Source organism: Rutilus rutilus (genome assembly GCF_951802725.1).
Source record: "Rutilus rutilus genome assembly, chromosome: 13".
Taxonomy (NCBI): Eukaryota; Metazoa; Chordata; class Actinopteri; order Cypriniformes; family Leuciscidae; genus Rutilus; species Rutilus rutilus.
Genome location: NC_140218.1, coordinates 21,804,328 through 21,828,030, shown reverse-complemented (window position 1 = coordinate 21,828,030; position 23,703 = coordinate 21,804,328). Strand labels below are relative to the sequence as shown.

The 23,703-nt window shown below is 39.0% G+C and overlaps 1 protein-coding gene across 11 annotated transcripts in view; it reads right to left on the bottom strand.

Moving 5' to 3' along the window:
* phc2a (polyhomeotic homolog 2a) overlaps positions 1-18,470 on the bottom strand; it is a 38,988-nt gene extending 20,518 nt beyond the window's left edge. For 6 of the 11 annotated variants that reach the window (XM_084428036.1, XM_084428045.1, XM_084428044.1 and 3 more), the window contains exons 1-3: positions 18,378-18,467; positions 2,250-2,466; positions 488-631 (exon numbers count right to left, since the gene is read on the bottom strand). In XM_084428036.1, coding sequence (XP_084284162.1) covers positions 488-631; positions 2,250-2,402 — 297 coding nt within the window. In that variant the 5' untranslated portion in view covers positions 2,403-2,466; positions 18,378-18,467. Of the gene's footprint in view, positions 1-487; positions 632-2,249; positions 2,467-18,053; positions 18,173-18,377 lie in introns of those variants that run through there. The other 5 variants (XM_084428042.1, XM_084428046.1, XM_084428047.1 and 2 more) reach the window with 4 other exon arrangements.
* Positions 18,471-23,703: the final 5,233 nt, after the last annotated feature.

The following is a 23,703-nucleotide window of genomic DNA, read 5'->3' as shown; positions in this document are numbered from 1 at the left end:
TAACCACTACGTGACTATCTTCAGATACAGACTGTAAACCACTATCTGACACAAGCATGCACATTTATGTTGAGAAGTACTTATAGAGAAAAAAAAAAAAAAAAAACCACTTAGTATGTTAGACGGGATAATTATTTCAAGGAAATATAATGTACCAGCATGAATTATGCATTGTCAATAAGCTTGATCAAGCATTTAAAGGATGCATATGTTGATGTACAGTGTGCTCCAAAAGCCTGATTCGAGTTATAATTTGAACCTGGAAATAAATAGAAAGATTTTGAAAACTATAAGACACATTTGTGACACTGATCAATTGTACAGATGGTGAACTGAAAATGTTCTTTGCATCATTCTCAAATCATGCCAGAAAACATGCTCATTTGGTTTTAGACAAACTGATGGAGGTAATGCTGCTGTTATTAAAGCAAATATTTTGTAATGGCTTTTGGGGCCCACTGTGTATGTCTATGGCATATATGCCCACCTGCTGCACTGCAGCCAGACTCAGGTGCTGTTGCTGTAGTGCTGCGGTCTGAAGCATGAGGTGTTGTTGTTGAGCTGCATACATCTGCTGTAGATACTGAGCTGCCGCTGAGCTGGGCTGCCTGTTCAAGGCCTGCTGGATGACCTGAGTAAGATGAGATCGGATGGTATGATTAAATCAACATGTGAATAATATTCTTCCCCAGTCTTCCAAGTCCTCTAGAGGGCACATATTATTTATGATGTATTTTACACCACAGAGGTGTAAAGAAAAACACTTCTCATTGTATCATGTGCAACCAGCAGAAAGAACGACTGTAGCGTCCCGTTTGTAAACACAGAGTGGGTGCGCTCCAGCACAGCTGCATGCCTGAGTCATGACATGGCATGTGGGGTCACCACCATCCATCACAGCAGCCTGACAGCATGACTACATTCCCTTCAGAGCTAAAGTATTCCACCTAACATGATCTGTACACACTGTCTTCAGGACAATCAATCTGAGAATGAACTCTGGATAAAAGCGGCTGCTAAACAAATAAATGAAACATGGTAAAATTAAGATTAACTAAGATTAATAAATGCTGCATAAGTATTGTTCACTGTAAGTTCATGTTAACTAATGTAGTTAGTAGTTCACCCAAAAATGACATTTCTGTCATCATTTATTCACCCTCATGTTGTTCTAAACCTGTATGAATTTATTTCTTCTGTTGAACACAAATAAGTTATTGTGAAGAATATCAGTAACCAAACAGTTGATAGACCCCATTGACTTCCATAGTAGTTTTCTTCATACTATGGAAGTCAATGGGGCCCATCAACTGTTTGATTACCCATATTCTTCAAAACATCTTCTTTTGTGTTTAGCAGAAAAAATTCATACAGGTCTGGACCAACTTGAGGGTGAGTAAATGATGACAACATTTTAATTTTGGGATGAACTATCCCTTTAACTATATTAGTTAGCATGAACTTTATTAACCTTGTTAATCTTAGTTAATCTTAATTTGAACATTTACTAAAATCAAAAGTTGTATCTGTTAAAATTAGTTAATGCACTGTGAACTAACATGAACAATTGTTTTTCTATTAACTAACATTCACAAGAATGAATAAATGCTGTAAAAATATATTGCTCATTGTTAGTTCATGTGTATATATATATATATATATATATATATAATTATATTAAGGGAGGAGCTTCATTTTAACTTGTTCAAGAAATAAGAACTATGCAGTTTTGTCCCTTAACACAGATTGGGGATAGATATTCTTAAAAAAAAAAAATTGATTAATCCCTATGAGGGACCAAATGTTGAGCTCTCTTAAATCCAGCTCAGTGTGATCAGTGGTACCCATAGACTGTAAAAGGTGGTACCCCAGACTACCATTCAAATTTAGCTGACATCAGAGGTCCTGTTATCTGCAGCCAATCACTGCTGGTCAGCTGTGGACTCACTCTAATGCATAGCGTTCTGCATTATCACAGAGCATATTCAAGGATACTGGAGAATAAGTCTATTATATTGCACTAAAATTGTTATATCTGTTAAAATAATACTGTGTTAAAAAAAAAAACATCACTAAGTACAGATGTGACAAAAGAAGAGCACCACATTAATGATGAATGAGACCCTCAAGATTGATTGATTATATACGTGGTTGCTGCACATAGCCTGTAGATGGCGCCAGAGGATAATGCAAATTTATGGGGAATATAAAGTTGCAATAGACTGACTGTGATTGAGATTTCTTTCTACCTGAACGGTCTGTCTGTCCGTGATTCCTCCATAGACTGATATCTGAGGCACAGCCTGCTGTCTGCCGGAGGAGTTTGATATGGTGGAGGCTGAGGTGGTGCTGGGGATGGTGACACTGGCACTGGAGGCCACGCTGCCCTGCTCCTTCTCCATAAGGAGCCTCCGCCTGCCTGTGTCCGATCCACGGCTACTGTCGATCCTTCACTCTCCCCTCCAGCTGAGAAAGACAGAAAAGCAACAATGCTGAAAGCCATTCTTGTAAAACACCCATACTGTACACAGATCTCTCTCATTCTGGATGTAGTTCAACTGTGGACTCTGATCAATATGCCAATGACATATTCATACAGTCAGTGTTTGGGATTGACATCCATATATAATAACAGACAGGGGCGAAGCAGCCATTTTTAAAGTGGGTGGACACAGCTGGAAGATATCACAGTGGAAGATATCACAGAATGATCCCACGCAACACGTGTCATATATCCCACGTTTTCTGGGGGTATACAATAGAGTTTGTTAAAAAAAGAAAATAGAACAAAAATGACGCAATTTAATGTACTCCATTATTTAGAGAAAATCCTGACCTTGGCCGCTGGTCTTCTGTGCACGGCTGCTTACTGGCTTGGCTGATTAGCGCCGCAGTTCACTCCAACTCGCCCAGAAAAAGCACATAAGTTGTGAGAAATCAAGATGAATAAAAACACTACATGAAATACAACACCTAGAAATTATTAAATAAAAAAAAGTATCTGTGTACTTTCTTCACTAAGTAAAATATCTCCAGACTGGAACTCCGGTTGACTGTCAGATTGACAGTTGACAGAAGTGAACGCAATAACTTCTTGTTGAGATGAACACAACGGATATATTCACCTCAGAGAAGAAAGTACATAGATGTCACATTTTCCTTAGTCTTGATTGAAGTTCACAACGTGTGTACCTTTTCTGAGTGAGTCAGAGTGAACTGCGGTACTATTAGCATCTTACTGAACGTGCACGTAACGTCACACAGCTGTGCACAGAAGACCAACGGGTCAGGCCAGGATTTTATTAATAGGCAACATAAAATCTCAGGGTTTTTATTTTTTTATCAAACCCAAACATACACCCCCCATAACACTTGGAATATACGTCACATGTAACATCAGACTATTCTGTGATACTTTTGCTTCTTTTTAAAAAGGTTTAATGCTGCTCTATTTCTTCACTGCTATTATTTGGACGAGTGTGCGCGGAACATTTAAAAAAAATTCTCCTTTTGTGTTTCGAAAAAGAAAGAAGGGCATACGGCAATAGACCAATTGATGATTGATGACTAAATTTTCATTTTAGGGGTGAACTAACCCTTTAAGGACATAGACAGCAGCAGGTTTATTAGACTGCTGTCACTTTAAGACCTAATGCATGAATCCAATATTATACTGATTTTCTCCAAACTGTTTACGTTCATTTAAGGCACAATAAGCCCAGATGAGAATTTTTGACATAATTGTGTATTTGACCATTCAAGTGCACTGAATTTAAAAATATATGTTAGATATATGGCTAAATGTTAGTTCTCGCGATAGCCGCAAATATATAAAATTTTAATGAACTGTTTTGAATGCAATTAGAAGTGCAGCATTTGGACCACAATACTGATGGGAGTGGCTCAGGACAGCGACTGAATCTAAAATCGTCGAATGACACAGATTATATCCCCGTCTCTGTGAGTTATTAAAATCACACATGAAACGGACAACACTCGCATGTGCAGCCGAGGCGGTAGGGCTCGTGTGGAACGAACCACCGTGTCCAGAGCCGTCTCGGTTGGATGATTGGTTTCTCGGAGCGGGCCGGTCTGGTTCTCAGCCCGCCGCTCCGGTGCCATTCTTTCCTGAAGTGCATGAGGAGTTGACAAAGGCATGGATGGCACCTTTCTCTGCCAGAAACCACCTGAGTAGCTTCTCCCCCCTCACTACCCTTGATGGAGGAGCGGCTAAGGGTTATGAGGTGATCCCTCCGGTGGAGCGGTCAGTTGCGATGCAGCTGTGTCCGGTGACCGCTACCTCTTGGAAGGGGAATCCTCGTCTCCCCTCTAAGGCCTGTAAGTTCTCGTCCGCTCTGACGGGCAAGGCTTACAAAGCCTGTGGGCAAGCTGCTTCTTCTCTGCATGCCATGGTGCTTCTGCAGGTCCATCAGGCCCAGGCGCTCATGAACATGCACGAGGGTAGTCCAGACCGTGAGCTCATGGGTGAGCTCCGCACTGCTACCGATCTTGCCCTCCGGGGTACGAAGGTTGCAGCTCGCGCGATCGGTCTGGCGATGTCCACCCTTGTGGTCCAGGAGCGGCATCTCTGGCTCAACCTGGCAGACATGAGAGAAGCGGACAAGGTTCGGTTCCTGGACTCTCCCATATCGCAGGTTGGGTTGTTTGGCGACGCGGTAGAGAGCTTTGCCCAGCAGTTCTCTGCCGCCCAGAAGCAGACGGAGGCCATCCGGCACATCCTGCCCCGACAGCCTGCTGCTGCCTCCACCCGGTCGTCGGAAGTAGATCCTCCGCCTGGTCGTCGCCGAGGGCGTCCATCTGCAGCCGCCTCCGCTCCCGCTGGACCACTGCAGCAGCCTCCACCCAGGTCTCAGGGTGGAGCCAGCCGCAGAAGGGGCGCCCGTCCGCTTCAGGCGCTGCCAAGCCAGGTGCGGAGCCTGAGCGGAACACCCAGGGATGGAGGGTTGCTCTGAAGGTTGGCATACAGTGCCTCGCTGAACAGATGTTGAATAGAGTTGGGGGCTGGGCGACACCTATACACATTCGCTAGAGAACTAGCATGTGTCGAACTGTTGCTTCCCGTGGGCTCCCTTCACATGAAGCCAGTTTTCACTGTAAGCACAGTTCGAAGTGTCGGCTTGCTGCACCATTCCCCTCCTATGGACTGGATACATGCGCAATTTTTGCTCCAGTTGAGTTCCCTCTTAAACTGAACCCTGTTGAGTTCCTCCATACCCTTCGGCGTCGGACGTGGCGGAGCGTCCGAAGCCAGGCCTATCACCCGTATGCACTGGTGGAACCTGTGTTAGGCTGGGTCCATATGTTGTGATCCCTACGGCGATCCCATATGTGTATTATTCCACAGTACGGCTCCCTATGGTGAGCCCGTGTCTTCCCTCGGCAGAGTCATTGTTGGTTGATCAAAAACTCCCCCCTGTTATAGGCTGGAGTCATCCCAGTGACATTCCATATGTTGTTCTGCCCCGGTCATCCGCCCAGTCCATATGTATATCCCCCACATGTTACCTCCCTTCGGGCAGGATGTGGTTTCCGCAGCGTCCCTTCCTTCCTTGTCAGGGTATGCTTTCCCAGTGGTCCTGTGGAACAGCAGTCGACTTCCCTGGCCTAAGCCTCGCCCTTCTCCGCCTCAGAGTTGCGGTGGGACTTGAGGCACTGGAAGGTGGTAGCTCTAGTGGCGTTTTCTAGGGTTAAAGATCCCATTCAGTCAAAGTCGACTACATCTGACGTTCTCGACTGAAAGGGAATGTCCTGGTTGCGTATGCAACCCACCGTTCCCTGAAGGAGGGAACGGAGGACGTAGTCCCTTTGCCACTATAGTTGGACCACCGCTGACCGAGTTCTCACGGCTCCGCGGGGCGGAGTGTGTGATGCAAATCATGCATGGCAAATTTCATTGGCTCGTGCTCGCATGCTCGAAGACAATTGGCTCCCTAGCATGATCCCATTCAGTCGACGTCGACTACGTTCTCCGTTCCCTCCTTCAGGGAACGGGGGGGTTGCTTACGCAACCAGGACGTTCTGTTTACACCACAGGTCTACAGAAATTGCAGTTCTGAGTTTTAAAAGGTAAATGTCTAATTTCGATTATAAAATGCGATTGTCACTTTCGTTAATAAATTTGTGTAAATTGTATAGCGCTCTAGGCCTGTTCAACCCAAGTACAATAAGGCTATCGGCCGTCCACACAGTAGGCTAAGTTCTGTTTATTATAAAAACGCTGCAGTGACTGAAACCCATATTCTGCTGCTTTGTGAAAGTGGCCTGTGTTTGTGTACACGTGTATGAGTATGCGTCCATACATTCCGGTCCAATGTTTTGAATTTAATGCCTTATTTATTTTTTAGCACAAATTATATGATAATAGTTTAATAAAAAAAGCACAATATAAAAATTCTGATATTTCCCGAAAAGGCGTTAATTCTTTTCATCCTATGGCTGATAACTGTGATTCTATTTTACCAAAATTTATTAAAAATGAAACGCTATAATCTTAAATCAACCAAGTGAATTCAGGCACCACCACATTATAATGTACAGTGTGAGAAATGGGCATTCATTTTGAGATTTGCTAAAGATTACACTTAACAGTATTAATAAATTAGTGATTTTACAGATTAAGTGAAGTGTTAGATGATGGCAAAGGTCATCTAAATAAAAAAATATGGGAAATGAGCATGATAATTTGTTTCACAAGCTACTTTCAAAGCTACTAACAGCTTCACACAGACTACCTGCAAATAACTCAGCTCTCCGCTACCCTGAGGGGAGATCAGTGTTGAATCAATCACAGACTCTCACCTGTTTTTAATAAACTTTAGTGGATTGCTGTGTTAAACATCCTGCAATAAATATCCATGTCACTCTCACAGTAAGTCCCATCTGACAGGATCACGATTTAATCCGTGCAGACAGGTCCTTTTCACCACTAAATACTCATATTTTGAATTCTCACTGAAAGTGACAGCTTAGTTTGTTGGCTGATTTTGCAGTTCTTGGCTGCCTAACTGTAACACCTCTCAGAATTGCAGGCCTCAGTTCTTTTATGATCCACATGCCCACGCCAGCTCCTGAAGCTGTGAAGACTGAATGGCTGGAACAACATAACGCAGTCATGACGTCATAAGCACCAGAAGCAGCTTTGATCCATCTTGGGGATCTCATGGACCATGAGATCCCCAGATGTATCAACAGGCTGATCTCTGCTGAAAGCATAATTAATTCTTTGATTTCCACTCAGGTAAAACTGTTTTTGTGTCTTTGGAATGCATTTGATAACGCCACACTTGAAATGGTGATTTTCTAATTTAGGTGCAGTCAAGCATTTGACAAGCCAGTTATATGCCAAAAGCAAATCTGCACTTGAAATGACAGAAAGATTAAATTCTCAGAACTATGGCCAATGTTCTGTAAAGGTTCTCTCAAAGTTACAGACAAAACATTATTGCAGTAAGTTCTTTCAGTGTTAACAGGTTAAAAAATATTTACATTGTGTTTTAGGGTATGGTTAATGAATCACCTGGAGTAAAAGACTAAAAGTCTTTTCATTTTCAATTTAGGATTCACCTTATTTTAATGTATTCAATGCTCTAAATAACTTATGAAAACATTATTTCAGGAAGTTCTGTGAATGTTAAACATTTTGAAAAACATTCTTTAACATACCTAAAACATTAAGGAGGAAAAATGAATGATCGTTCGTAAATAATGTTGTCATAACTTAATGGGAATTTTAGGAAAACACTCACACAGAATGCATTTTGCATTTAAAAACGCAAGCCGCAGGGCAGTAGAAAAGAAAAAAATTTGCCACAAGGTCTCTTTTTTTAAAAGTTGAACTACTTTAATTTTTGTAACGCCATGTCATGCGTGAGTCACAACAAAAGATGCGGGAAACGAGCGCAGCCACCAAAGATGTCCGCCTAGAGCATGTTTACATAGACAAACAATGTGAAATCAGCATAGTGCAATGCAAAAATGCGTTTTGTGTGAACCGCCCCCTTTCAACATAGAATTGTTTGCTGAACATTCCACGAACATTTTAACAGCAGCTGATTTATTAACTCGTGGATTTAGATAATGAAATTGTTAGGAGAGAACAAAAAAAAAAAACAGTAAAAACAGTTCACAAGCCAAAACCGAATCAGTTGCACTGTACTCACTCAGATAGTCTGACAGCTTCCACCATAACTTGTGACAGGATTCAACTAGCGGCGAGGAGAATCCAACCTCTGACTCTTCTCTGGACCAGAACTCCTCCCATCACAGATGACTGGGACCCAATAATGTCATTAAACAAACACACATCAAAGGCTGCTGTAGGGGAAATGAGGTGGGGTTTTCTTTTTGGGGGCTGGGAGGACACTTGTTGGTCAAAATAAACCCGGCCTCACTTCCTTTACTCAGCCGAGGAACAGCTAGACCAATAGCGAGGCTGCTGATACACTACGACCAAATGGGAGATATCCTCTTCTGTAGAGCAATACACCTGCTGTTATATGTCTAACACGTTCAGAAGGCCCTAAAATCTCACATTTTGCATCTGTTTGGGTGCACATTAAGAGAAAAAAGGTACCACAGCGAGATTTTCTATTATGACTCTACTGATGATATAGAAGTCATCAGAATACATTTGTGGAATTTGTTTGATCCCACTTAACCTTCCATTAGATGTGGAATCTTTCAAGGACATATAAAAGCTTAATACACTCCATTCTCCATTACCTTGAAAGAGAGACTCGTCCTCTCTTTGTCATTCTCTCTATCTCCTCTCCTCTAATTATTTCATTGGCTAACAGCAAACTACACATTATTCTACTCAATTTGCTCTCTAGTCTGCATTAGAGCCCTCCTCACCATACACCTCTTGCAGCTAACCGAACGTCCAGTGCCATCATCAGCCGAGTAACCTGCCCACAAAACCCTTTCACATCCAGACAGCAAATTGAGTTACACTCAGTGAAGACAAAAGTGCTTTTGGTGTAGCAACCAGGATGAGATCTGCACAGAGCAATACAATAGGATTAGTACAGGCGAGCCGGAGCTGTAAAAAACCAAAGTTAGTCCGAGGCGTTCAGGTAGAGATGAGATATCAGCACAATGCAGAGGCCACATCAAACAACCAGGGCTAGCCCTCAGGGTAAATGACTGCAGGATAAGACACTCAATCTGTGCCTGTCTGGACAGGCCACAGCCAGGTTAAACCAGTCTGCTATGATCACAGCAACGCAGCCATCAAAAGATAAGCTAAAACCAGTTGTGTGTCTTCTCATGCCATAAAATGACAGCTTGACTGAAGAGAACTGATTAATGGGCGGTCACTGTTCTGAATGCTGCACATCTGTGTGTTCATGTCATGCAGTCAGACGTTCTCGCATTTTGCAATGCATTATGCATGCAGCTTTTATGAACTAATTGAGAGACAAGGTGATTAAAAACCTTTTTTCTATCTTACACCTACTCATTTATCCAGTGTAATATTAGTTAATATAAAATTAAATGTCTAAAATATGTATGTATGCATATAGCCTAGATGAATAATTGCTGTAGTTCACTGGTTTTGGCAATTGAGGTTCATTCATGATACCTAATGCATTAAATATATTAACAGGTTGAAATGTACAGTTACCATTTTTGTGTAATATTATTTTTATTATATTGTCTGTAATATTTTGAATTGATAAACCAAAGTGGTAAGATTTATTATTATTATAATGGTTATTTACATTATATGGTCCAAACTGTCTATGTTTTGTAAACATGTGACATTCAATTTAAAATTAGACCTGAAATTAGCAGCATGTCATGCTCACCACACTGCTAGTTAAACTTAACAGTCTCTCAGGAGGATATTAGCTTCATCACAGGATGCTTGCTGTCAATTTCGACACCTTTGGCCAAATGTGAGTAAACAGTAAAGCAATTAGAAGCTCCTGCCGTTAATGGATATCCAGATCCGACACTCCGGAGATTCATTCTGTCGGATTCAATGATGAATACTTGCTCTGCAGCACAACAGCGTATATCACTCAGAAGGATTTCACTGCTGCGAAAGACTATGACAAGACATGTTTGCTTAACAGTGTGCCTGTTGAGCATATATCAATGCTTGTCGTAAATCAGAGACGGGGAGCGCTGGAAAAGAGAACACACCTCCAGCTCATGTGAGTCAGAAACAAGAAACGTTCCGTAACCATCTTCATTTAACTCAAAGACATGCAATGATTCAACACAGCAGTTCTTCTGTACTTCAACTGAAGTTCTCCTTGTCTTGAGTTGCTCTCCAACCGCAAAATAGTTCAAAGTGAGAAATGTATCTTAACCTTGACAAGCCATTGTTCTGTCCTGCCAGAACTCTCTCTTCTCTGGTATCCATCATTCTCCACACATTAGCACATTCCCTCTTTGTGGCAACAGGAGATTTGTGGCCCTCATTTCCTTAAGATCCACCATAAAACTGCCGGCTTTGTCTGCAAGGGCCACATGAACCGAGAAAGCATGAAATATGACCCCCAGTCGCCTTGGTATCAGTGTGAAGAGCCCGACAGAGGGGGGCTTCTCTGTCTGGCTGCTATCACAAGTGTTTTTTGAGGTTCTGTAGTTTGCATGATATGCGTTGACAATGTCAGAAAGGGATTTGAACATAGAAGCCAGACAGAATTTTGCACATGCAAATATCCAGGCGGTCAAAAAAATCAGGGTGGCTCCATGTAAATGGAAGTGTAAATGAATATACAGACCGTGTGTTTGCATATTAAAATAGTCCGGTTTAAATATAGAGCTACCTTGTTTTTAGCGACCAAACGGGAATGCCAACTATATGTGTAATTTCACAACGAACTGGGATTCTGTGCATTCAAAGCTATCATTTAAAATGGTGCAATTAACATATAAATTAGGTGTTTACAGCGCCAGATAAATTGAAACGGTAGCATGGTTTTGGCCATTTTGCAGTCGCTTTATTCAGCCGACTGCTCACAAACTGGATGTGTATCATTTCTGATTATCAGGTGGAGTCCAAGCGTGAAATAACCTAAATTTGAACATCAGTAAAGCATTTCCAAAGCACACAATCATTTGCACCATCTCATTATTGTCTCAATCAAAATTATAATACCTTTAGTGGCACAAAACCACTTTAAAACGTTTAAACAGCACTCTTGGGAGGCATGCGCTGTTCCTTAGGAATCTGAAAATAAGGAGTCTAATAGCTGACTGAAGCCCATTAAATTTCCTAGGATTGTGAGGTGACAGTTTAATCAGTGTAAAAATATAAAAATGCTGCTGATACTGAAATGAACAAGTTTTGTCTTTGAAAAGGATAGTCATTCTGTCAAAAATTCTGTCATTATTTAGTCTTCATGTTGTTCTTTCTTCTCTAGAACACAATAGGGAGTCAATCTCCAAAAAGAACAAAAAGCACCATAAAAGTTTCATAAAATTAGTCCATAAAATTGGTATGCTATGTATCTGTATAGATGTATTGGATTTAATGGATTTGAGAGAGGAATTTAATACATTTTACTGAAAATAGTGCCTTAAAATTATTAACTATGGTCACCATTCACCTTTAGTGTATAAAAAAAACAACAACAACAACTTGTTGCTATTAATATCTGCTTTTGTGGAAAAAAAATAAAAAATCATACAGAATTCTAAAGACATGAGGGTGAGTAAATGAGACAGAATTTTTATTTTGGGGGGATGAACTATTCCTTTTGCTTGTCTAAAATAGGTCACTAGTCCAGCTCAAAGATGCTCTCACACTGGGACTATAAATTACCTTCTTCCAGCCAAAAGAGTGAGAGCTTTTTGGGCTGTATTCATCCCCTTTGTCTCAGCATAAATAGACTGCAGCCAGCAGCACACGTGGCCCTCACTATGCAAACTCCGAGAGCCGTAAAACTACATTACCACAGGGAAGGAATCAGATACACAGATGCCCCAGAGTCCACTCAGTTTACAAAGCACCTCTAAGCCTTCCAGCCTATGAGTTATTACTGACAGAACCTGAAGAACACAGGTGAAAATCAGTTTGAACCTTTCCCCCGAGAAACACAATTTAAAGCCGAAGTGTGTCATTTCTGCTACTAGCGTAACCAAAAAAACAGACAGGTTTCCTGAACATTCCTCCCATCTGCCATATTGTGCAACAATTTGGTTCTTTAAGTAAAAATCCCATTTGTATTCTCCATAGGATAATTGATTTTAATTTTAACATAAAAGCCTTTAAAGAAAGACCTACTGTGAGCTACAAGGTTGTTAATCAATGGCATAGGCTTTTGTTGAAGCCATCAGCCTGCATTATTTTTAAATGATCAACATCAGAATTCCCAGTGAAAACTACATTACCCATGAATCTGCAAAAGAACTCCACCAATCAGATAATCGAAATAAGACAATAATGCCAATTTAGCGCCCGCCAATATCATTAAATAAATCTTTTTATATTTATGTTGTTTTTCCAGTTGATTATGTCATTCACAGTGCTTTATGGGATTGTAGTTCTTTCCCTCATCAAAGCCATTAAGTACACAGTCTTGTACTTTTGTCTTTTTGTCCAATTTATTCATTTTCTTTCTTTAAATCAAAAGTTGTAATATGGTGATTCAGCTCGTAGCTGGTCAGTTTGTTTCAAAGCTCATAACTTTTTAACAAACAAGGCTTGAACACTTTTAAAAATATCCCTATGGGAAACATTAATGAGAAAAATACTTTCGGAACAAAAGCTGCTAAAAGATTTATTGGGTCACTGTTGCACTCTATTGGCCAAACAAACAGATAGCTCATGCCATTGGCTGAGCCAATGCTGCTGTTGTGCTGATCAAATGAATAAATAATCAGCCATTTTTAAAATATATTTTGCATAAAAAATGTGCAGTTTTGTAACATTAGTTTTCCCATATTTGAAACACAACTTAAGACAAAATAGTTTTAGTAGATGTTGTTTCATAGCAAATGGTGACTGGTAGTTGTCAGTTGAACACATAGCTAAAACACCTGAGCAAACCTTGTTCTTGTGAAACACAACCACCTGTCATAGTGACTGTCCTTAAGCGAAAAGCTGTCAGATAGTAGTTAGCAAACAGGGAGGAAGAGATGACAGATCCTGCATGTAATTTAAGCCCTCAGATTTAAACTGCCTCTGTGATCTTTGATTTATTTCAGTCCTAAGGTGGAAAAGTGTAACACAAGAAATGAAAAGTGACTGTAAATATTGAAAACCTCAGAACTATGAAGCTTTCATGTATCTGATCTAATTTGTCAAATAATGTCAAGTGATGTAACAAAAAATCCATAAGACCTTGAGTGTTAAAACCTCCAAATCTGATAAGAACCGACAATGTCAGTTTTAATTAAAAGACACTCGATTGACAAATGTGCCTCTTTTGTGTCTAAGATTTAACATTCATAGAAAAATGAATAATATGGTATTCCTTATTGAACACCCCTTTAAACATTCCTCAGATTTTTTGCACCCGATCAGAAAATGTTATTCTAGCAAATTATTATTTTCTGTTATATGATTTATTATAATATGTATATTTATATTATTATAATTTCTTGCATTTTTATTATAATGTTGTAAAATACCTTCATCTTTCATGTTTATTTCTCTCTGGAATACTTGATTCTGATTAGTCAGTCAAAGCGTTCATCATCAATTTGTATATTTATATATATATATATATACACACATATACACACATATATATATATATATATATATATATATATATATATATATATATATATATATACATACATACATACACACACACACACATATATATATATATATATATATATATATATATATATATATATATACATATACATATACATATATATAATGACGATTACATTCTATGTGATTGTTGTCCCAAAAATGTATTTAAATTATTTAAAATCAAATCAGTAGGCTATTTTATGTTAATTTTTGTATTTATTTGGTAAGTAGCTGTAGATTAGATGGGATCAGTGTTGAGATGTTATTTTGCAATACTGACCTATTGACTGTACATTATATCTTACTTTAGATATGCAAAACAGGAAATGTGACTGCATTTTAGGGAAATTCCAAGGTCTTTACATCCACGGAAGCTGAATATTTAAATATGAATGCTTTAACATATATATAACAGTTAAACAGGTTAGAATATGTGCCAAATATCAGACCCTTGATGGTGAGGAACCAAATCATTAATGCCCTAAGCTTTAGGGCATTAAAAAAAAAAAAAAAGAAAAAGGAGATTTATGTCAAGCAGCTGTGTAGCTGTCGGCTGCTGAGTGAGAGGGAGAGGAGGACGGAGAACACCTGGGCATGGAGCTCAGAGGCAGGCAAGAAACACTTTCATCTGCCCAAGGCTCAGAGAGAGAGAGAGAGAGAGAGAGAGAGAGAGAGAGAGAGAGAGAGAGAGAGAGAGAGAGAGAGAGAGAGAGAGTTGTCTGTACTCACTTCATACACTCTCAAACAGTTACTACAGGCTGTCAGCAGCTTTTACACATTCTCATTCAGACGCTGGTCTGCTTTACTCTGGAGAAAAAAATCTGTCTGCCAGGAAAGTGAGACCTGTGCACATTGTATACTCGTTATATAACCGTTAGTTCCGGTTCTTGAATTGGGATTGGGCTGTGGCATTTTTCAGCAATTACGTTGTTACGCCAGTAGGTGTTCTTTATGAATGAGAGATTGAATCATTCTGATTCGTTCAAACAGACTTGTTCATTCAGGATCTAAACAAGTGACTGTCGTTATGAGTGAGTCATTGCATCATTCACTCAACCGATTCCTTCAAACACATTGATTCATTCAGAAATTAAACATGGCTACTGTGTTTTGCTCGATAACAAGCAGAGAATGATCCTTCTTTTACTTTATTTGGAACTATTTTAGGGTACGTTTACACAAAAACGATATGCTTAAAACTGAGAAGTTTTTCCTTTGAGTTTTCTGCGTAAAGACGACACCATAGTCAAAACGATCCCCATTCACACGGATCTGCGAAAACGACTAAAAACGTTGTATTCTCCTGCCTGGCCATTAGATGGCGATGAAACACTATAGACTGAACACGTAATACGCATGTGCATGACATCATCGCTTCAGACATTCGCATTTTTGCTGTTTACACAGACACCGGTTTCAAAAACGTGCACTTTGAAACCCGTTTTCAAAAGTTTGCATTTTTTGCAAGTTTGCAAGGCACCCAAAACGCATAAAAAGTCTTCTGTTTTTAGTTGAAAACGGTGTTATGTAAACAACCCCTTAGTTAGTGGATCAAAAATAGATTAATATTAATATCTTAAATCAAAACTATTTATATTTTCATTTTTTAAATTATTTAATAAGTTGCACTGTACTTTGTGTTATATTACTTATATTGTGTTATATTACTTATATTGTGTTATATTATGGCATTAATGAACAAAATCAGGGCATCGTCAACTGCTTGTTGTTGCAAATTTTGTAGTAATGACCTATTGAACTCAAGGACTGATACAGCACTCAGTTTGATTAATCACTTTCGGCGGTTTTTGACTCTTGAACCTGTGCATCGCAAGCATAAACCCATTCTGCAAATATTTCTCTGAGGACAAAACTTGTCATTCTTCAGGAAAGACAGGAGAGAAAAGCTGTGCACATATCTAATCTTCAGATAAGTATCAGAAACTGTCAGAAATGAAAGAGAGAGCCCTGACATACGGTCTGTTTTGAGTTTGTGTTAATGGGTGCGTCACACGAGAGCATCATCAGGCATGACAGAAGAATGTCATGGTGAGCAGTGAGGTGAACGCGTTCGTTCGCTGGGTCTGCGTCTCATCTTCATGAGGGCTCGGACAGCGCTGTATGAAAACATCTTGGCTCATCTGTTACTGGTTCTCACCGCTTTCATCGCTGGAGATGGATCTCACCATTGGATGCCACATAACGCATATTGCATATTGAGTCCTGTATAGCTCATTAGAGATCAAGGGGTTGTTGCATGTGCTCAAGCACAGACCTCCTTGCTCAAAAGAACCATCACCAGCATGTGATATATGGCCTAAAATGGGCCCCTGCCTGATAAAAGTGAAAACAATTGTGTTTAGTGCTCTGTGGGTTGTGCATGAGGGATTTGGCCAACTGTAAAATCATTGTCAACTGGACTTTTCCACTAGAATATCTGTAGTAATATTTCAACTACTAAAGTCACAATGAAATGGAAGTAGCAACAGATATTTTCTTCCATACTGTGTGATGTACGTCCAAAAAAAACAGGCGGGGAATTGGTTTCAATCCCTCAGTTGTTGATTGGACTTTGACACATCGGCATTACACTCAAAAATGAATGTGAGCTTGCAGCCGATTTTAAAGACTGGGTTTAAGTGAAACAACAAATAGAAGTCCATCATTATTACCGAAAGATCGAGATATTGATTAAAAATTACAAGGTCAAAATATTTAAAAAAATAAAAATAAACATATACATGCATGAATTGTTCACAGTAACATCTACTGTTTAACCTGCATTAACAAATTAGATTTTCATTTAATGCCAACTTTAAATGTTTCCTCTGGTGCATTCTGTAAATAATTCCAAAAATCAATGCAAACTGCTGCGACTCTCCATATTTATAGATGTCTTTTTAGGTGGAAAAAAGTCCAAAATAACTTATAATAATAGAATATGGCATAGTTTTCTGCACAAATTATTTTTGTCCATACGTGGCCTTGTGTTGTCTTCAAACATGTGTTCTTATTTTGCTTTAATCAACTTTGAAAATAGTCAAAAATAGTCCTTACATTTACTTGTTGGTGATTTTGTGTTGTTGCACTTATTTTTAGTTCATTTCTTGATGATGAAATCAAAGGCAGTTTTTATAATCCACCTGTGAGCACTCAACAAGTATCTAATCACTTAGAAACAAAGATTGCTAGGAGATAAATGCAACATTTTGTTTCCTCTGCAGAAAATATCAGGCCTTGAGAGAGAATGATAAAGGAAAAACTTTGCATGAGTGTGCTAAGTTCTATCTCTTATGCGCTACTCAATGTGCCCCTCATTTCCTGGAGCTTTAAGGGGAACCGAAGTTGTGTCCCTCCTGTTTGATTGATTATAAGAGTGACCTGAGGGTGAGGGTGAACTACTCAAGCTCATTGTGAGGCCCATGACACAGGAAAGGCAAGTGTAAAACATGAGGGTCTTACCCCAATTACCGCACAGAAGTGACCTGCCCATTGGCGGTTTTAGACCGACAAGCTTTGCATGATTCATTTGCAACAAACTGTAAGTACCTTAGTACTACAAGACACACAACGTAAACTTAAATGGTTAACGAAAAACTATTATTCATTTTCACTCTACAACACAATTGCATAAGAAACCATGGCATATCATGTAACAACATGCTATAAAACATATCACATTTAAAGCAACCCAGATCAAAAGAGTCCAGATGTTCAGTGTCAAATTCATAAGATGACACTGGCGAGATTACACACAAGCGTCGCCGCCTTGGATTTGTTTACAGAGCGTTGGGTCAAACTAGCGTGTACCGAAAGAGTGCAGATGGTCTTGTTATTTGAGAGGCGATAGGTTAAATGAATTGTATCAGCGCTAGCTGTCAGTCAGTCAGTCCACTATAGCGCAACACTCCCCTGTCCGGGAATGTATTGTCTCTGATTGGTCTTGCGAGAGGTCTAAAAGCTTCTTGTGTACACGTACACTGAGCAAACTCATCGATAATCATTAAAACATCGCAAATGATGTGGCGCATGTCCACATAAATCACTCACCTTCAGCTTTGGCTTGAACTACTGTTATCTCATTGATAATACTGAATTATATATTCAGGTTGACTCATTAAAGGGATGATTCACCCAAAAAATTACTCACACGTTTCAATGAAAGTCAATGGGTACCAAAACAACCCTGGACCCCATTGACTTTCACCTTAATGGACAAAACAACACAATTATGAAAGGTTTGTAATGACAGGAGGGTGAGTAAAAGATGAAAGAATGTTCATTTTTAGGTGAAGCATAATTTTACCAGAGAGGGTCTTTAGTTCCTCAAGCCCACATCATATCTGTCAATCTCTGTCGCTCTCTCTGATGTTAGAAACCGCACAGAAAGCAGTGGAGACATGTGGTGGAATTCTCCAAAGTAAACTGCTTTCACCGTGACGAGACGTACATGCACAGGCATACACACATTTATGCACACTATTTAACATACAGACCACACATACTGTTGATATAAGACTCTTAGCCTGAAGAGACATATAGAAATATAAGTAGGCTTCCTGCTTAAATGACATTTACAATCACACATGAAGCAATAAACAACTGCACATCTTAATCAAGCTGTACTTACCCTCGGCACAGGCCTTGTCTCAACTTCAATCGCTTGTTCCTTTCCTGATATCCTACACCATGTCTGAAGTCCGCTCTATCCGACAGGCACAGACTACACCAAGCACAGAGGAGAAAAAATACAGCATGAATTAGCATTCCTAAAGCAATCATGTGACTTCAATGCACCAATAAGCCTCCACGGATTCGCTATGATCCACCTCTCGCTCCTCCTTCCCCTTCTCTCTTGTTTCGCTCTCTCATAGAAACCCTTTGACAGGGTTGTGATACATGTGGACTGTTGATGCACCTATTTTTGCTATCAAACTTCTGATATTAAAAATCAGTCCCTCAGTTTACATATCCAAAGTAAACATGTACAATAAATAGAAGGATAGTATAATAAAAAGGGTTGTAAATACTGTAATCATATGTAAATGCAAAAATGGTGCCACAAAGAGAGTGTAAATGCATCAAGCTGCAATGCATGTGTCCTATCATAGATGCTGTGAGAAAGCAGATCAGCCTCCGCTGTGATTGGTGGGAGGGAGAACTGTAGTCTAACAACAGCGTGCTAATGTCCTTTCTGCATGTGTGCACTATCCTCCATCTTATTAAAGTCTCTGCGTCTCATTACAGCCGGTGGGGGGTGGAAGCCTACAGCACACCTCTGTTGCTTGACCCTGGTTTTTACGAGCCCACCTCAACAAAGAGCGTTAAACAGCAATCATGGCTGAATGCTGAACGCCTAAAGTACGCGATTGCGCCGGTCTCGCTCGAGGGAGGCTCAAACATTAGGGCTTTTTTTGGGCTGTGGGGTGAGGCAATAAAGTGGCTGGATGTAGAACAGGATGCTGAGATACTAATAGCCGTTAAGTGATGGGAGGTGTAATAGCCTGGGACACACAGGTGCATGAGCAGCGTTGACATAATTAAACAGGTCAGAGGACAGCCAGGAGAATGAAGGGGGTGATTGTGCTGTTTTCTGCTCTGATAATAAGTTCCTTATGCTTCTGTTATGTCTGCATGTGTGTGTGAGAAAGAGAAAATCATTATCCCGTAATGAGCCTGTACAGTGTTTTATGTTTTAGAATGAATGAGAGCTATTTAAAGCAGGGAAATATATCAGTAGGTTTAACTCCGATAACATGAAGTCAACATGTTGTTTGCATAATTCAATTATTAGTTCATATTTGTCATTATTGCCCAAATAAATGATTGAAATATTATCTGGAACATATTTGCTTTCTTTAAATTTATATTCTTGTTTATTTATGCTATCATCTTACATAAATATTTTAAAAAAAATCAACCCAATATTTGTTTTTTAAAGAATATTTTCAATTCAAAGTTATTTGCTTTTACAATTTTACTAAGCAGTTTTAATATAAGAGAAAAGAACAGAAAATAGATAAATCTATAAAGGTGACAGTCGCAATTAAAAAAGAAACATATATACTTAAATATTTCGTTTTTATCTTTTCCAAATAGCACTCGCTTACCCTGAACCACAGTTTGAAAACCCCTGATTTAGTCCATTTGTGTGATTCTTGATATGAGGTCTAGTCATAGTCCTTGAATTGTATTGCAAAGAATCTAAATGGAAAAATGGAAATGCAAGAAATGGAATAAGAGTTCATGGAATAAGAGAAATTCAATCTGGATTTATTTTTAGCTAGATATGCTCTAACTCTACATGTAAATCAGTGTTTTTTGTGGTTAGACATGGCAATAAGTTATTTGAGGCTTTCTGACATTTAAATATCAATGTTTTATTTAAATATCATTTGAACATGGCGAGTTACCAATGGGAGTCTGTCAGGTGTGGTCACAGTTGTACTGTATGTATTATGTATGTACCGTATTTTCCGCACTATAAGGCGCACCGGATTATAAGGCGCACCTTCAATGAATGGCCTATTTTAGAACTGTTTTCATATATAGGGCGCACCGGATTATAAGGCGCATATAGAATAGAAGATACTGCAGTCAAATGTTTGACTGGGTTTGCGTTATGCAGTGGTCACCAATCTTTTCAAGCCTAAGATCACATCCAAAGTCCAAATGTAAACCAAGATACCTTGTTTATACTCGACGCGTCCGCATGAGCGCGAAGTTAATAAAAAAAATAATATCCGTCTGCTCAGGCAGATTCGGCTTAACAGCGCGCGCGCCTCTGAATCCGAAGATGCATGACTTTGAGCCGAATCTGCCCGAGCAGACGGATATTAGTAGTACATCTCATCACACCGGCACCCAGTTTGCGCGTCTAAATCATTTGTATGGTCTGGTGTTCAGTCTAAAACAAAACAGTTGCGTCAAGTATAAATGCCTCGTCTGTTTGGGGAGTTGCGCGCGCAGTCAGCGGAGGCTCGCGCTCCGGTGTCAGGCGAAAGTATAAACAAGGTTTAAGTCAGCGGTTGTTTAACAGACGTTAACATAAGGCGCCAGATCCATATATAAGGCGCTCCGGATTATAAGGCGCACTGTCGTTTTTTGAAAAAAATAAAGGCTTTTAAGTGCGCCTTATAGTGCGGAAAATACGGTATGTCTTACTTGTATATTATGCAATAATCTGTTTTAAAACTTTTGTTTTGATCATGGGCTGTTTTTAGTGAAACTAATGATGATCTCTACATTTTAACTGTGAAAATCAAGTTCACAAAAAGCAAATTCAGTCATTGTTGTTAAAATTGAATTTGTTGTTTGAGTTTAAATGATTTGGTGTTGCTTTATCTATTCAAACTTAGATACACTAAGATAAATAAACACATTATTGAAATATAATCTTGAAAAGATTTCTATATTTGAAACGTAAGTTTTATTTATTGTAATATTGTAAAGCCTGACATGTGAAAAAAACACCTTGATTTTATTCAGAAGCCCAAACTGAGCAAAACTATATGGTGCAGTTGTTGATAGGCCTATTTATACACCCAAAATGTGAAGTGAAATACTGATAGCGTGTATTGTAAAGAGATCTTTATAACAGTACTGCGGAGTACTTGCATAAAATGCAAATTAAAGTGCCGCAGGATGAACACCTGATGTGTGACTGATTAGCATTAAGCTTGTCATAACATTTTATTCTAGATGTCACTGATGCAATCTTAGGAAATGGGGGTGCTGCCACCACACTGGTACATTCCTTTTTTTTTTTTTTAAAGACCAAATATATCATGCGCAGGCACTGATAGATGATTAGTTATTTTTAATAGGTATTCACCAGACCATCCAAGACAGTGAACTTTCACGATGTTGCAAGATTCCCTCAGATGATGTTCTATTTTAGTTGTAAAGGAAAACAAAACCGTGAAGGGAGCATAAAATCGAGAAACGGTTGAGTTACACCTCTGTGTATCCAGTTAATGGGCACATCCCATTTCAATTTCCAGAACAGGAAAGACTGACACTGGATTAGCAACCAAGGATCCATCACTCTTTATAAAGCTGTTGTCAGGGGCGAAAAAGAGCTCACCCCCACTGCGCTGTTCCTTATCAGCCGTAAACGCCCCAGTGTCACTGTAATTGCCCCCATATACGAGATGCCCACCCCTTTCCCATCCATGTCCCTTGTGTTGTGCTGTAAATCACTCGCCTCCTCTCAATGGGGGCAGACTGCTGCCTGATGTAGCACACCGAAGCCTATTTCCGCCACATAAGAAACAAAAAAACACGCTGTAAGTCATATTAATGAATATTAATGATATTTAAGTCGAAATTATGACATACTAAATTGAAATTATGACTTAAAAAGTGACAGAAATGTCATAGAAAGTCATAATTTTGACTTTTTATGTCATTATGACATGGTTTGCCATGGCTTTCGAATTGAAGGGATTTTTTTATTTGGATCACTAGTTGTATTGAGGTATATGGCCCAAATGACTGTATGCAACTGAGGATCATATGTGGCTTGGCTATTAGCACTCTAATTAGCTTCAGGTAAGTGCTGTTTTTGTTTTATAAAGTATATTATTAAGTAATAGGCCTAAATGTCTAAAAATAGCCGGTTACTAGAGTAGTCTTTATTTTGAATGATAAGGTCATGCCACTATAGGCTATGTCTTGAGTGGTAGAAACAGAATGTGTGTAGTGTTGATTTTACAATCATTTGTAAAAGGCCTATGCGCTTGTTTTAATATATTGATTTAAATAATATCTGATGCATGTGTAGTACTAACTATATGTTATACTAAAGTCTTTTTTTTTTCTTACAGATAGTGAGAAAGATTGGTGAGACATGTCACTTCCAGCATTACTACCATCAGCACACATCTTTTGTGTTTAAGAAGCTATATTTAATATAAAAAATAAAAAAGACTGAATCAGGTTTTGTGTTTAAGACGGTTTGATTTACTGTTTAATTAAATACAATTTTAAATAAAAAATAAATAAAAAAAGTGTGGCACAGATGTGGTAACATAATGGCTTTTGGTCTGTCAGTCACATGTGGGCCGTCAGCCGTTTACAGAACTCAAACATACAAGAATTGCATGTAACTATATGGTTCACATATGGGCCACATTCGTTTTTATTATTTGGCTCACTATGGGTGGAGTTATGGCTGTTTTGGTTTAGTTCTGGCTAAACCAGGTTACGCTGGCTGCACTAGGAAGAAACGTTTCCATGATCTCCTTTGTCAACACCGCAAAGGTTCAGAGGTCATAACCAATGTTTAGATGACATCAAGCGCAATTACTGTCACCATAATCCATTATTCAAGACTTTGTCTCTGAAATATTAATGAAGTAAAGGAATATCCCTGAGGTATTTGCTCTACTTCTTTAGAATAACATTGGATTAATGCATACACTGGATATGTAGATTGTAGGCTAGTATGTAATAACTGTCGTGAGTAGAATTTACCTGTTGAAAGCTGTTGTAAATGTGGAAAGGAGATAAATACAACGAAGAGACATTTCAACCTTACCGTTTCACTGTTGCCATCTACTGGCTATTCACTGAAAATTCACATCCTAGTACAGCACATACAAGCATGTCTGCAGGGCTTATATGAAAGTGTATTTAAAATGAATATTATGAATGAATATAATACATACTGTATGCCCCTGTTAAACTGCTATTGCAAGTTTATTTCAGTGTAGGGATGGCCTGCAACTATATTTTGTTTTTATTGGGTTTGTTTACACTCTAAAAAAAAAAAAAAAAAAAAATACTGTGTGATGGTTGTCTTGTGAAGGGCTCCCTTATTAAGACATAGTCAGCTATGTATTTATGATTTTTATATATTTTCAAGTTAAAATTACATTTTAGCCTATATATAAACTATTATATACATATTAAAGTATATTATTTGTAATATATAACATTTACATAAAATATTA